A 16890-nucleotide genomic window follows, 5' to 3' on the forward strand; every position below is an offset into this window, starting at 1 on the left:
TATACAAAATGCAAGAAAAACAAAGAATAAAATGCATAAACAAAATATAAAAAGAAAAATAAGAATGTAAAATGTAATGAAAGAATATATACAATGCAAGAAATGAAAAACAATATGTACAATGCAAGTATATACAAAATTTTCTTACTTTTTATTTTTCATTTTCATTTTTTTTTTTTTTTTTGACATAATAAGTATGTACACACACACAAATAAAACAAATAAACATGCAAGGAAATAAGGGATGCAAAAATTTGTTTTTTTATTTATTTATTTTTTAAGAAAGTATGTATAATGAAACAAAATGCAAGAAAAATAAAGAAATAAAAATGAGAATGAACATGTATGAAACAAGAGATAAATGATATAATGTGTCATGTGGGTGCTAAGTTTAACGTCTCTAACAAGACGGAATGCTACTTTGAAAAACCGTTTTTTTTTTTTTTTTTAGACAAAACAAATATGTACATAAACAAAAATAAAAAGGCAAGTAAATAAAAATGTAAGAAGTAAAAATGTAAAGAATGCAAAGAAATAATTTTTTTTTTTTTTTTGGAAAAAGAAAATGAGAAATAAAATAAAATAAAAATAGAAAAAGTCAAAAAGTCAAAAAGTCAAAGGGGCAAAGCTGTGATCGATCTATGCTCGCACGATGGGATAGAGAGTATGAAATTTGTAGTGCTTTGAAAATTTTTCTAAGTATGGAATCTCGATCGATCCAATAATGAAGTTGGATCGATCGAAGAACTTTATATCGATCTAGGAATGTTTTCGATTGATTTGACAGAGAGCTGAAATATGCAGGTTGATGCAGGCTCAAAACTACAGATCGATCGAACTTGATGTTTGGATCGATCGAAGGTCTTCTGATCGATCTAACTGAGAACTGAGATCTGAAGATTTTCTTGGATCGATGAGACAGAGTGATTTGGATGCATGTTTGCTGCAGGAATGAAGTTCGATCGATTGAACTCTCATTTGAGATCGATTGAACTCTCATTTGAGATCAATCGAACTTATGCAAAATGCTCAATTTTCAACACGAAAGTGCAGAAAACCCTATGCTAAGCCCCAATGATGGTAACAAAAATAGAGATTGAAAAATGGATAGAAGAATGTACACAAAAACGAAAAATAAAAATAAATAATAAAAAGAAATGGGAGAGGTTTAGAGTTGAAAACTACGAATACTAGTATTTAACGTCTCTAGCAAGACGTTGGGCCAACTCACTAATCAAAAGAATCAAAAACCGGATATGAAACATCCTTATTGATCCTCTTTTCCATTTTCTCATTTAATGTCCCACTTACAACAATAAAATCATCCTCCAAAAGAATGACTTGAAAAGAAATGAAAGAGATGATATTATTCCTTTCATCCACGGTCTTGAAAACAAAATTAATAATGGTTGGGCTTGCCACTTTGTTGTGTTCTTGAAACACATTCAAATGATCATTCACTTTGATAATTGGTGAGACGTTGTTTTTCAAAGACTCATTTGGAATATCAAGAAACACCTTCTCTTCATCCCTCTTTTCTTCCTCAAAAATAACCATCTTCTCACCGTCCAAGTTAGCTAAGGAGTCTATTAGAGAGTTCACTTTATTTTTGGAGCTTTCAAGATCAAAACCACAATTTTTATACATTTCAAAAAGGCATGTCTCAAGAGGGTCGTTGGAGATAATAGAAGGAAGGCCCTTTTCAACAAGTTCCTCCTCCTCCTCTCCTACCTCAAGTGTGGTCAACATTTCCTCACTCTCTAAAGTAGCAATATCCGAGATAAAATCATAATCAAAACAAGGAAAGTCCTCATTAATCATGTTATGCTCTATTGGATTAGCCACTAACTCACTTGCCACTTCCTCCTCTATACAAGATAGAGTGCTAGGCATTAGCTCACTTGTCTCATCCTCCTCTTCACTCTCATCATCCTCATCTATATACATTGAAGTTCTTGCTATTTTTTCATTTGTCTCTTCCTCCTCCTCTTGACGAGAAAGAGTACTTGCAATTTGCTCAACTTGAGCTTCAAGCTTGGCTAAAGTTTGAGAATGAGAATTAATAAGTGGAGTTTGTGAAATATGCACATCAAGTAAAACTAACACTTTTTCTTCAAATCCGGGTGAGTACCTAGAAGGTGGTGGAGTTGGTTCATCATAAAATGGTGGGGGAGGGTAATAGTCATAAAAAGGATTAAATGAGTGATCAAGTCCATGATAAGATGATGCATGTTGAAATGAATTGGACTCAACCTCATAAGGATCAAAATATGGTGGAGGGACATAAGGGGAAGGGATATAATTTCCCCCCAAACTTAGATTAAACAATTCCTCCATTCACAATTAAAACCCAAATGCAACAAATAATGGCCTCAACAAGGGCCTATGCTTGGACAAAGATAAAGCAATATAATAAGCCTCAACAAGGGCTATCACAAGCATGCAAAGAAGTGAAACAATTAAAATACAAGAGTTCCAAGAATTGCTCACAACGGTCCTTAAGCAACTTCAAATTTTAATATTAGCTTTAAGCTCCAATTATTGCTTCAAGTTCCAAAGTTTGCCTTCCTTATAGTCAAGTACCTAATTGAACAAATAATAATAAGAACAAGAGAAAAGAATATACAATGAAAAATAAAATAAAAATAGAAGCAATCGAATGAACACTATTATTTAGTTTAATTCCGACAAAACCGTCAATCCCTGGCAACGGCGCCAAAATCTGACGAGGCCGCTTGATATATGCCAAAATAATGTAATGAATGTGCGGTTCAAGAAAAGCCTTTTAGATCAAGTTTAAATTTATAAAACCACTACCACCACTACTGCTAACGTAGCAAGAGTGAACATAGACATGTAAATAAACTAGAGAATTAATAAGAAGAATTAAACCATAGAAATCATAGAAATATACCAAGATTCATGAAATTCGCAAGGCTAGAACACTAATCACAACAATATATATAAATCCCCAAAAATAGAAATACAAGGGTTTAGATTACACAAGACTTAGGGCTCATCCAAGCCCTAAGTATAGATCTAGCCAATCATGGAGGAGGTGGATGTGGTCATGGAATCAAGCTCCAAATATGGCTCCATCTTCTTCTTCCTCTTCTTCTTCTTCTTCTTTGAAGCTCTAGAGTTGGAGAGAGAGAGTGGTCTAGAGATGGATCTTGAGATGTGCCTCCACTTCCCTCTTTTCTTCTAACCCTAATCTCTAATTTTACTAGAGAGAGAAATATAAATTACAATGTAGAAATAAAAATGATAAAAGCTTCTTTACAAAATGGGTCACTTCCCTTTATATAGAAGGTCCTTTTCTTAGTCACTAAGTCAGGAATATAGCTCCAAAAAAATATCTAATCCCGTACTATGTGGTAGGTGGGAGTTTTGGGCACGCACAGGAATAAGACAGCTCGCTGCCAGCAAAAGTTCGATCGATCAGAGAAAAGTTCGATCGATCCAACTTTGATTTTCGATTGATCCAACTTTGATCAATCTCACTTTCTGCGATCGATCTCATGATTGATCTCACTTGACAGCTTTTCAGGATCAGCCTCTCTTTGCTCCAAATCAACCTCCTTTTGCTCCGGATCCTCACCAAGACTTAGTTTGACTCCAAAAAGGCCTTAAGAAACCATTTTTAGTCCATTTTAATATTATTGACCTGAAATAGACAAAAACACAAATAAGTACTAAAACGGGTAAATAAGATAGATAAAAGTCCTAGAATACTCAAGCTTAAGGGGTTTAAAAGTATACTTTTCAGCGCTCATCATCCTTTAATCAGTTGGCCGATGTGTTCACCAAATCTGTTGGTCCATTTTTGCTTCATTCTTCGATTACCAAGCGGGCTTCATTCTCTAACATTATGTTGTTAGCTTTGTGAGTTCCAAGTAGTTGGGTTTAAAGCTGTGAAGTCAAGTTTATTTTATCGTATTTTTTGTTGTACATGTGCAAATTTCAATATATTACACTTAATAACTTGAAGTTTAAATTGCTCTGTCTATCTCTCTGTCTCTCTCTCCATGCATATATAATTTGTTATTTCCTTTCAAGCAACCTTGTGCGAGTTAAGTATGAGCTTTGGAGTTTTATAACAGGTGACAGTTTCAGATCAAATAAAGCAACATTTAGGGAAGTTTTTCAAAAAGATCAACCTGAAAAAGTTATTTGCCCCTTCGACTATTGGAGCGGTATGATCCCACTGCTTATCATTTTCAGTTTATATCACTTTAAATATTGTGCTATTGTTTATGATATGCTCGTGTATAGATTCATTAGCTTGGTAATCATCTTAATACAGAAATTGGGAAAATTGAAGTATATTTCATAACCTTCCAATACAAAGCAGCCCGACCTTTATAGGCTGAATACAATCCAAACAGAATCCAGTAAATTAAGGAATATACAACCAAATCCCGAAGATCAGGAAATAAACTAAGTAAACCTAAAATTTAATGCACCAGATATATTATCCTATAATTAGTACAAAATCGGATAGTTTATACTTTCCAAATTTATCTAACAATTACACAAAACATGTAATTCTCCTACACATCTAAATGAGTCTTCTACTTCCACAGCCAACATGATCTTTTGATTTTGATCATGAGAGGAACAAAAGATGTGGTGAACAGGCTGCACTAAATTCATTAACATGGTGGTTTTGATCATCTGCCAAAATTAAAGTTCATTTATTTATTTATTATTTTTTCCTAGGAAGGTTTTTCAGCGGTATCTATTTCATGGTAGGTCCTTTACCTATCATACAAAAACTTGATATACAAGTAAATCAACATCATCATCTTTGCCTTACTCCCATATGAATGGGGTCTGCCGTATGAATTCTCTTGTTCCATTCTTTCTATTACAAGCCATCTCTCTAAAATTTAACCTTTTAAAAATTTCTAATGATTTCATCCCATGTTAATTTCGAACACCCTACCTCCTACCTTCTATGCAAATTAACCTTCCTCTTCTCACCCGTGCGTCTATAGGTCTTTTGTGTATGTGTCCATACCACCTAAGTCTACTTATTACTAATAGGTGACACTAATTTCTCCCTCACATTTGGTTTGTAACCCAGCTCTTCTAGTCACTCCTATCATCCATCCTAACATCCTCATTTCCGCTACGTAGATTCATTGTTCTTGCTTCCTTTATTAAAGCCCAACACTTTGCACCATATAAAATAGTTGGCCTATTAACCATTCTATAAAATTTTCCGTCTAGTTTATATGGCATTCGTTTATCACACAATGTGCCACTAGTTTGCATCCAATTTGTCTAACCTGCGCTAATTCTACTTGTTATATCACCATCCATCTTACCGTCGTTTTGTATTAATAACCCTAAATACTGAAAGTGTTCACTTTAGATAGTCATTTGATTTTGAAGTGTAATCATTACCTCGTTAATATATTGGCTCTTTTGTTGATTTTTTTTTTTTTTTGATAAGTACTAATGAAATAAAAAGGCGTTCAAAAGGGGAGCACGTCCCTTAAACAATAGTGGAACCGGGTCTAAGGCCCCAAAGAATCCAAGAAGGTAATTAAATTATTAGAAGAGGAACAAGAACTCCTCTTCACATGATTGAAGAGAGAACGAATAATAAGAAGTTTCAGCATCACCGTAGACGACTCCTTCCCTTCGAACATTCTGCTATTTCTCTCCTTCCATATGCACCACCATACGCAATGTGGAACAAATCTCCAGCGTACATCTCTTCTCACACAACATCCTCTCTAAGCATGAATCAACTCCTTAGATGAACGTGGCATTGCCCAACGCATGCCAAACAACCCAAGAATAAGATTCCAATAGTCATGCGCCACAAGGTAATGCATGAGGATATGATCAATTGACTCACCATCTTGCTTGCATAGGTAGCCCCAATGGACAAAACAATTCCCCCTTTTCCTCAAATTATCAATCGCCAGTAGCTTACCCCAAACAACGGTCCATACAAAAAATGCTACCCTAGTTGGAGCCATAGAACACCAAATGGTCTTCCACGGAAAGTCAAGGCGATTAAAATTAGATAGAGATAGGAATAAAGATTGCACTTCAAAGCGACCACGGGAAGAGGGAATCCATGTCAGATCGTCACTTACTCTACCAACTCCTTCCTGCCGATACAACTGATGACACAAACCTCGTTCAATTCCCAATCTTGAAAGGGACGTTGAAAGTGCACATTCCACGTAATCCCATTGCTATCAAGTCGATAACAGTTAGCTACGTAGGCGTGCCTATCAACTGCAATACTATATAGTCTGGAAAATGTGTGAGCTAATGGGTGATCACCACACCAAAGATCTTCCCAAAAACGAACACATCTGCCATCAAGAACTTTGAATCTAATATGAGAAGAGAAGATGTCACATCCCTTCCGAATGGATTTCCACATGCCAACTCCTCCCGTAAGGGTAACCGGACTAGTAGACCAGCCACCAATCTCTTCCCCAAATTGACATGAGACTAACCTTTGCCAAGGACGATGTCTTTCCCTCCCAAATCTTTATAACCATTTGCCCAAGAGAGCTTGGTTAAAAGGAACCAGTCTTCTAATACCAAGACCCCCCAACTTTATAGGCTTGCACGATAAGGTGATAGTTAAAACTCTTCTCCTCTTTTGCCCCAAAGGAAGTCCCTTTGAATTTTTTCAATCCTATCAGCAACGGAGCATGGGATTTGGAACATGGATAAAAAATATGCGGGGAGGCTCGATAAAGTACTCTTTATAAGAGTAACTTTACCCCCCTTAGACAAATATTGCTTCTTCCAACCTGCTAATCTCTTCGCACACTTGTCAATCATAGGGTCCTAACTGCCCACTCTATCGGAAGAAACCCCTAGAGGCAAACCCAAATAAGGAATGGAAAAAGAACTCACCCTACAACAAAGAATTGTAGCTAAAGAAGAAATATCTTAAACATTCCCTATCGGGACAAGCACGCTCTTAGCCACGTTAACCTTCAACCCGGAAACTGCCTGAAAACAAGCTAGGATACAGCTCGAATATCTAAGTTGAGACACAATAGCATTGCAAAAAACCAAGGTGTCGTCCGCAAAGAGTAAATAAGAAATCTCCACCTGATGGACTAGATCTCGTCCCACCTTGAAGCCCTTAATAAGACCAAGATCCTCAGCCCTTCGCATAAGTCTGCTTATGCCCTCCATAACAATAAGAAAAAGGAAAAACGACAAAGGATCTCCTTGTCTTAAACCCAGAGAACACCCAAAAAAAACTAGCGGGAGATCCATTCACAAGAACTGAGAACTTAATTGATGAGAGGCAAGTCTCAATCCATTTCCTCCATCTACTTCCAAACCCCATTCTTTGCAACAAATAAAGAAGGAAATTCCAGTTCACATGATCATATGCTTTCTCAATATTAAGTTTGCATAAAACTCTAGGAACACCACTACGCGACCTGGAATCCACACATTCTCCAGCAATAAGAGCAGAATCAAGAATTTGCCAGCCTCCAACAAAAGTATTCTGGGAATCTGAAATAATCCCATCCATTCTTTCCTCATCCTCAGAGCAAGCACCTTAGCCTTGAGCTTGTAAATACAACCTACTAAGCTAATTGGTCTAAAATCCTTAATATTAAAGGCGCCTCCCTTCTTAGGGATAAGGGCAATAAATGAGGTATTTAGGGACTTTTCAAAGACACCAGTAGCATGAAACTCCTGAAATGTACCCATCACCTCGCTTTTCACTACCGCCCAACTTTCCAGGAGAAAACGCATGGTAAACTAACGTAGCGGAAACGATAAAGAATAGGGTTAAACCTTTGAACTCACAAAGAACACACTCACAAGAGAGAAATTGAAATTATATTGATAATGATGATGTCTGTAGACTTACATCTCTTGCCTTTATATAGGAAAGTCCAAAAAAAAAAAAAAAAGTATGCGTGAAATAATATTAAAGGGGAAATTTGAGATTTGATGGAGTAGAATCCTCCTTAAATCTTGCAATGGAGAATAATATCTTCTATTGTTGGCAACTACACCAAATCTCCTTTTGACTTTTCCTTTTTTATTTATTTATTTTTTATAATAATTTCCTTATTTTTTTCCTTCTATTCTCCTTACCTTTTCAGCCTCCCTGATTTGGGACGATCCTGTATGTTCAGATAATCGTGAGCGAGCTGTTCTACATCAGTCTCCCCTGCGTAAAAAGAACTCGTTCCCGAGTTACCCGAATCTGGCGGATAATATTCATGTATGTCAGCCACATTGAAGGTAGAAGAAATGGCCATGTCAGTTGGTAAATCAATCACATAGGTGTTGTCGTTGATTTTCTTTAGAATCTGGTACGGACCATATTTCTTGGCTTAAAGCTTGTTGTATGTTCCCACTGGAAACCTCTCTTTTCTTAGATACACCATAACCAGATCCCCTTCTTCAAATACTATTTTCCTTCGTCTCTTGTCAGCTGCGGCCTTGTATTTGGCGTAAGTTTCTTTTAGATGTTTCTTGACACTCTCCTGAATGGTCTTAATGTGCTCAGCCATTTTCTCTGCAGCAACACTCTTCCCTGGCAACTTCGGTAAGGATACCAAATCCAAAGCAACTTTTGGAGGACAACAATACACAACCGCAAACTGGGATTTGCCAGTGGACCTGTTAACCATGCTATTGTAAGCAAATTCTGCCTAGGCAAGAGCAAGATCCCATTGTTTTGGTTTCTCTCTTAAAATACAGTGAATTAGATTTCCAAGGGTCCTATTAACCACCTCTGTTTAGCCATCAGTTTGGGGGTGACTGGTGCATCTGAAATTAAGAGAGGTATCGAATCTCTTCCATAAAGTTCGCCAAAACTGAGATAAAAACTTGGTGTCCCAATCTGAGCTAATGGACTGTGGCACCCCATGTAAATGAACCACCTCCTTAAAGAACAGATTGGCCATTTGGACTGCATCATTCGTCTTCTTGCATGCAATAAAATTGGACATTTTGGACAATCGATCGACCACCACAAAAACAGAGTCTGCTCCTCGCTGCGTCTTCGGCAACCCTAGAACAAAATCCATGGATAAATCCTCCCATGGAGCATTTGGACTAGGCAGCAGTGTGTAAAGACTAGTATTCTGAGATTGGCCTTTATTAGTTTGGCAGATTGAGCACCGCGGCACATGGTTCTCCATGTCACGCTGGAGTTGTGGCCAATAATACCGTTCTTCTACCAGCTCTTGCGTCTTATCATGCCCCAAATGTCCTCCTAATCCTCCTCCATGCAATTCACGAACCACTTGCTCCCGCAAAGAGCTCTGTGGAATACACAACTAATTGCCATTAAAGAGAAATCCTTCCTGCATGTGCATCCCTTTAAAAGATTGGCTTGTTTTACATGCTGCCCAGGCTTGGCCAAAATCTTCGTCAGCCTCATATAACTCCTTCAGGCATTCAAACCTTGTGATTTTAGCCCTCATAGTCACTAAGAAAGCTGCTCTCCGACTTAGTACATCTGCAACTTTGTTCTGTTGGCCTGACTTGTGTTTTAGCGAGAAGGTGAATCGTTGGATATAAGCCGCCCATCGCGCGTGCATCTGATTGACACTGTTTGATTGTTAATGGATTTCAGTGCTTGGTGATCTGTAAACAGCACGAACTCTCGCTGGATAAGATAATGCTCCCATGTATACAAAGCTTGCACCACCGTATAAAATTCTAACTCATAGGTAGTCCACTTCTTGTGTGCTTCACTTAGCTTCTCACTGTAAAACGCTACTGGCCTTCCTTCTTGTGATAGAACTGCTCCGATTCCCACTATTGAGGCATCACAATCTACTTGAAATAGCTTCTCAAAATCTGGAAGGACTAAGATTGGGGCTGTTGACAGTTTTTCCTTGATTAAGCCAAAACTTATCTCAGCTTCCCCTTCCCATTGGAATTTTCCTTTCTTCATGCATTCTGTGATGGAAGCCATAAAACTACTGAAGTTCTTGATGAACCTTCGGTAGAATGTAGCTAAGCCATGGAAACTGCGTACTTCTCCCACATTCTTTGGTGTAGGCCACTCCCGAATGGCCCTCACCTTCTCCTCATCTACCCGAATGCCATCACTACAAACCACATAGCCGAGGAATACTAGGCTTGGTGTCACAAAGCTACACTTCTTCAGATTAATGAATAGTTTATTCTATAGCAAAGCTGTTAATACCTCTCTCAAGTGCAAAAGGTGTTCTGCCTCTGTTTGACTATAAACCAGAATATCGTCGAAATAAACAACTACAAATCAACCAATAAATGGTTTGAGTACCTGATTCATCAACCGCATGAAAGTACTTGGTGCGTTGGATAATCCGAATGGCATGACTAACCACTCATACAGTCCTTCTTTTGTTTTGAATGCCGTTTTCGATTCATCCCCAGGGCGGATTCTGATCTGATGGTATCCACTCTTGAGGTCCACTTTGGTGAAGACTTTCCATCCTGCCAACATATCCAGCATATCATCCAACCGTGGAATGGGAAATTTGTACTTGATAGTGATTCTGTTAATTGCGCGACTATCAACGCACATTCTCTAATTGCCATCTTTCTTCAGTGCTAGCAAGGCCTGAACAACACATGGGCTCATGCTCTCCTGAATCAACCCTTTCCGTAGTAACTCTTCTACTTGCTTTTGTAAGATTTGACTCTCGTTGGGACTCAATCGGTAAGTCAATGTGGTGCTGAATGTCCCTCATGGGAGGGAGACTATCAGGTAAATCTTTCAGCACCAACTCACTAAATTCCTGCAGTAATGGCTGCACTATTGCTGGTACTATAAAAGGAGGTTGTTTAACTACTTCCCTCTTGCACATAGATTTCAGGGGCAGTTGTTACTTCGCCCATAAATTCCTCACTGTTTATTAACATAACTGAATTTCCTTTGGGAAATTCGGCTTCTTTCATCGGACCCAAAACAATCTTCTGACCATTCTTGTATAGAATATTCACATTGTCTCTACCATGGTGAGTGGCATTGACATCAAATTGCCATGGTCTGCCCAATATCATATGGCATGCATCTATGTCGACTACATCACAACGCACCTCTTCTGCATATGTTTTCCCAATTGAGAATGGAACAATGCAGGTTTCAGTTACTCACGTTTCTGAGCCTTTCTTAATCCATCCAATTTTGTATGGATGGAGATGTTTCTCTGTTTTAAGCCCCAAATTTCGAACCATTGTTAAGGAAACAATGTTCTCACTACTGCCGCTATCAATAATAACGTCACATACCTTGTGGTTGACAATACAACGTGTACGGAACACATTATGACGCTGCAGGTGCTCCTCCTTCTTTGGCGTGAACATCAACCTCCTCACAACTAAAGAGTGGGACAACAACTCGCCATTGTCTCCTTTAGTCACCTCTTCTTCTTCAAAGGTAAGGAACTCACCCTCGCCTTCCTCATGCTCGACCAGATTTACTGTCGGTTGCTTGGGGCAATTGTTAGATTTATGGCTAGGTTCTCCACATCGAAAACACTTGCCCATACTTGGGTGTGCATAGGGATTTTCTCTCACAGTTGGGGCTCCCCTCCCTACAGGGCCTATAGGTGCTGCGGGTTTGGCCTTTGTTGGACCATCTCCAATGCCTTGCCATGTTATTGGAACAGGGGCTACCGCGGTCTGTTTACCCATGTCATGTGTAGGACGTTGGGTATTATATGAACCACGAGACCAATTCTTTGACTTCTCTAGTAACGATTCTACTCTCTCTACCGACGTGACAATCTCAGACTGTTTGAATAACGGTTGCAGCACCACTTTCTCTTCAATATCCCATCGTAACCCGCCTTTGAAATGGGCCACCATGCTGAATTCGGGTTCCACCAAGTTGTTACGGGATGACAACCGATAAAATTCTTCAGCATATTCAGCAATCGTTCTACTTCCCTGCGTACAGGACTGATATTTTTGATAAAGAACCTGTTCGTAATCAGGGGGTAAAAATCAAGCTTTCATCAACTTCTTCATCTTAACCCACGTACGTACCAGATCCTTACCCTCACGTGCACGGGTAGTTTGCACTTGATCCCACCATGTTGATGCGCCGCCTTTTAACTTATAGGACACGAGTTTGACTTGATTCTCCTCCTGGATTTTCATATAGTCAAAGAAACGTTCAACTTCACTAATCCAGTCCAAGAATTCTTCAATACGAAGATGACCTTGAGAGGTGGGTAGGTCAATCTTCATACGAAAATCCCTGGAATCATCAATTTCTCATCGACCTCGATTATCTCTAAACACTTGTACGGCTCGGTGGTTACCAAAACCGACATTTTCCTCATAGGTTGGTTGCCTATTCGGTGGGTTTGGGTTGCGATTACCAGCAGGACGTCCATGATCACCGTCGTTGGGCAGCCTATTGTTCTTGCTGTTAAGTTCTACCATTGTCAATCTCGCCAATACTTGACGCATAGTTTCATGCATATCAAGCAAGGTTCGATTAATGTTGGTTTGGAACTCAGTAAACTCAGCCCTCAAAAGAGCTACTCCATCACGATCACCGTCGCTAGAGGCGTTGCTTCCATCTCGTGAACCGGCCATCAAAAACAAAGGCGAATCTTGGATTCGGAACCTTGCTCTGATACCAACTAACATAGCGGAAACGATAAAGAACAGGGTTAAACCCTTGAACTCATAAAGAACACACTCACAAGAGAGAAATTGAAATTATATTGATAATGATGATGTCTGTAGACTTATATCTCTTGCCTTTATATAGGCAAGTCAAAAAAAAAAAGTATACGTGAAATAATATTGAAGGGGAAATTTGAGATTTGATGAAGTAGAATCCTACTTAAATTTTGCAATGGAGAATACTATCTTTTATTGCTGGCAACTACACCAAATCTCCTTTTGACTTTTCCTTATTTATTTATTTATTTTTGATAATAATTTCGTTATTTTTTTCCTTATTTATTTATTTATTTCCTTCAGGTGTCTTCACGGGCGTGTGCACAAAACAATGCACAAAACTTTGAATTTGGAAATTAGTGTCAAGTGGGCACCATAATTTAAATTTATAAACCGCTTAACACCTATACTATGTAGTATGAGTGAGAAGGGATTGTCCCAAGGGATTGAGTTGTCGTACTAACTTGTGGAATCACTATTAGGGTTAGTAGGTCAAGTGATCAAACAAATAGTTGGTTAGTTGATTAAACTAGAGAGCAAATTAAACTAAATAATTGAATGTAATAAAGAGTAAGTAAGAGAGAGAGAGATCTTGGGGTTTAGAGGTCACCATCAAACAATACTTTTCTACACCCTTAACAAGTGACTAATGAGGGAAATGTGTGTTGCAATATTGATGCGTGTGTGTGTTTGGTTGATTCAATTAGCAAGGATGACTAATTAAGTATATATTGTCTAAGCAACATGTGAAAAGCACAATATATCTAACAATTAAGTATATATTGTCTAAGTAGCATGTGAAAAACACAATATATCTAGCAAGTCATTAATCCTTTCACTAAGCTCACAAGCCAAATACACCACAAGGTTAGAGACATATGCTACTTGCATTCAAACGTATAGAACATCAAACAACAAGCATGGATTGTCCTCCCATCAAAAAACTATACTACCACTACACTACAATTAAGCTAATGACATGAAATTAAAGTAATTAAACTAAGGGAGAGGCACAATCCATCAAGCAATGAGCATGAACCATCAAGAAAATTACAAGAGCATTCCATTAAGCACTATGTTTTGACAATCTCTAGATCTATGGCATTAATACACATAGACATGCATCAATAACACAAGAAATAGAGACAAACACATGAACATCTATTCTAACATACATTGACATATGGATAGAATGAAATGATCAATTGGAAGTATTAAACCACATAAATCATTGAATAAACAAGATCTATATATATAAAAGTGCCAAAACATGTATTACAACACTAATCCCTCAATAATACGCAAAATCAAGATGTAGAAAGCATGCTTGGGGCTAACTCTAGCCCCAAGAGAATGTCTAGCCACTCATGGTAATGCTTCTCCAACCCTCAAGGGCAAACTCCATGGAAGAAATCTACTCCTTGGTTGATGAAGAGCTCTCAAGCTTGTGTCTCTAGCCTTCTCCTCCTTTCTTCTTCCCTAAGAATAGCCTCTATTGTGGTAGATGGATCCCCCTCAAAAAGTGTATCATATTCTATATATAGGTAGGTCAAGTGACACACAAAAAGAGTTGGGGTCGTGCACAAATATTCCCCAATGATTGCTTAAGAACAGCTTTCAATGAGCTGGAAATTTAACTTTTTCGCACTGGAGGAAGTTCGATCGATCGAACCTTGGACTTGGATCGATCGAACATAGCTGAGATCTATCGAACTGAAGTTGGATCGATCCTCAATGGCGGCGCCTTTTTGGATAAAAACAAATCTGAGATATTTCGAAGATATTTTTGGGAAAAGGACAAAAGTGATTGGTAGGGTGGTATAACTGGATAAGATCAATCATTTGGATAAGGACGAGGTAGTTCGATCGATCGAAGAAGGAAGTTGGATCGTTGAACTTTTGAGATCTTTGAACAGGGACAAACATGGCTCAGATCTATCTTGAAATGTTGAGATCGATGAAAGTTGGATCGATCGAACTTTGATCTGAGATCGATCGAAGATGTTGAATTCCACCTTTTTCTTCCTTTTGCTTCCACTTGACTCCTTTCTTTGATTTATCCCAGAATTGTTTCATTTCTGCTCTTATTTAGCTGAGTTAGCTTATTTTCGGGATAAGTGCCTGAAAATGGAAATAACACGAAATCAATCTAAAACGGTAAAGTAAGATAGATAAAGGTACTAGAATACCTAAGCTTAAGGGGTTTAAATACGCATTTTTCAGCGCTCATCACACTCCCAAACTTAAATATTGCTAGTCCCTAGCAATGAACTAGAAAGTAAAGGAATGAAATGAACTACTATACAATTATGAACTAGAAAGCAATAAATGGATAACCCTACTTTCGTAGGGAACACGATTGCACTTAGCATATGCAACAAGCCTTTTAAACCCCTAGGTTACCCCTAGTGAACGAGTGAAGTCTCGTGAGGGTTTCCAGAAATGATACCTACAAACATTAAGCTCATTCTTTCAAAAGAGGCACCAATATTACAAACAAGCATTGGGAGAAAACTACCTCAATTATGCAATTTTTCAAACATTTCTAAGCAATCTCCCAAAATCTTAACATCAAGCAAGCAAGTATGGTCCTCCACACATCAAGAAAATGATCATGCAAATCAAAACAACTCTAGAATCCTTTTGAGTGGACCGGCATCAAATATGTTGCTATCTAAGCCAACTAAAGAATTAATCACATCCTTACCCTTAAACTAGCACACAAATCTAGTACCGATCATCAAGACAAAGAGTGGATCTTTTATTAAAGCTTTATTGTTCTAGGTGCGCTTATTCTTTTCACTCGATTTTTTATTTTTATTTTTTATAGGATCAAAGATGGAAGTATGGTGCAATGTGTTGATCTATTAAGCTTTCTAGCGATCCATGAGGTCGAGCGTTAGGTCAATGACTCCCAAACCAGACGGCTTTAGGGCACTAGGTGTTTAAACACCCCTAAGGACTTACAAGCTAAAATCAACTAGGCTATAAATCAAAACAACCGCCATCTATTCATTTCCCACTTCTCACCTTTTGGGAGAAGTCCTCACTTTTTTTATTACTTTTGCAACTTCTTTTTTTTTCTTTTTTCTTTTCTTTTATCTTCTTCTTCTTCTTTTTTTTTTTTTTTTTTTTTTTTTCAATTATTAACCTAGAGTTTGGGCCTTCCACCTTTCGGCGCGAGAAGTTTAGTGCTTGATGAGGCTAGAATCCCGGCTACTTAGTGAAAAGGGGTTGTTATCCACCTTTATCAAGAATGAAAGCTTTCAATGCACTACTAGGCCAATTGGGATATAACCAATTCAATAATCAACAAAGCATGTACCCCACAAATGAATGCTAGTGTGCGCCTGTGCTAGTGTAGAATACTAGAGTGAATCTTAAAACAATCATCAGATCAGGATGATGTGGACCACAAGTGCAAGCAAGATATCAATCTTTCGAAAAATTTACTCCTAAATGGCATATCCACAAGGCATACAAAGAGTATTGAACTCTCAAGTCAAACAATTTTTAAATTTTAAGCAATATAGTCCTCAAAAGATCAAAATCATAGCTAGATATGGACCAATTATGGAAAATCTCTCAAATACACAAGTCATGCTCAAAATTTTGAATTTAAAAGTAAACACTGTAACATACACCATTACCCCCAAACTTAAACGGCACAGTGTCCTCAATGTGCAAAGAGAACAAAGGGAAAGAATATACCAGTGCAAGTAGCAAGAATGATCGAGACAGAAGTATCCAAAGTGGGTGGCATGGCCCCCCTAAACTTGGGATGAATTGTGGTCCTGAAAAGATGGCACTTGGATAAACTTATTAGATAACAAAACGGGATAATCAGTGCATAGTGGATATGTAAGTGTAAATGAAATAAAGCAGTGAGAGAGGTATAAGGGTGGTCCTGAAAATTATGTAGCATTCTCTCTCACTGTAGTCATTGGATGCACTTGATGGAGTCAAACAGATAGATATAAGAACATAATAGATGACATCCATAGCAAAAACATATATAAAGAAAATAAAGTATAAAGTACATCAAAAGATCAAAGCCGACATATCCGGCTGCAAATAATATACAGTGATGAAAGTAACAGATATGAATCAGAGAGATGGAGTATAGAGAGATAGAAGGAGTGAGAATCTCAGGTAGGTGGGGCAGGACTAGCAGGGCAAGCTCCGCGGATATCGTGAGATAAGTCTCGGAGTGCAGTCATGACATCCATGCGG

At 38.1% G+C, this 16890-nt stretch overlaps 1 protein-coding gene across 2 annotated transcripts in view; it reads left to right on the forward strand.

Moving 5' to 3' along the window:
- The window catches only part of LOC132278607 (protein PIN-LIKES 3-like), a 76464-nt gene that overhangs the window by 16296 nt on the left and 43278 nt on the right, over positions 1-16890 (forward strand). For both annotated transcript variants that reach the window (XM_059780440.1, XM_059780439.1), the window contains exon 7: positions 4104-4196. In XM_059780440.1, the coding sequence (XP_059636423.1) occupies positions 4104-4196 (93 nt within the window). The remainder of the gene's footprint in view (positions 1-4103; positions 4197-16890) is intronic.

The sequence above is a fragment of the Cornus florida genome, unplaced genomic scaffold (assembly GCF_030987335.1).
Source record: "Cornus florida cultivar Cherokee Brave unplaced genomic scaffold, ASM3098733v1 CherokeeBrave_3.0.0_Hap2_Chr10, whole genome shotgun sequence".
NCBI classification, from domain to species: domain Eukaryota; kingdom Viridiplantae; phylum Streptophyta; class Magnoliopsida; order Cornales; family Cornaceae; genus Cornus; species Cornus florida.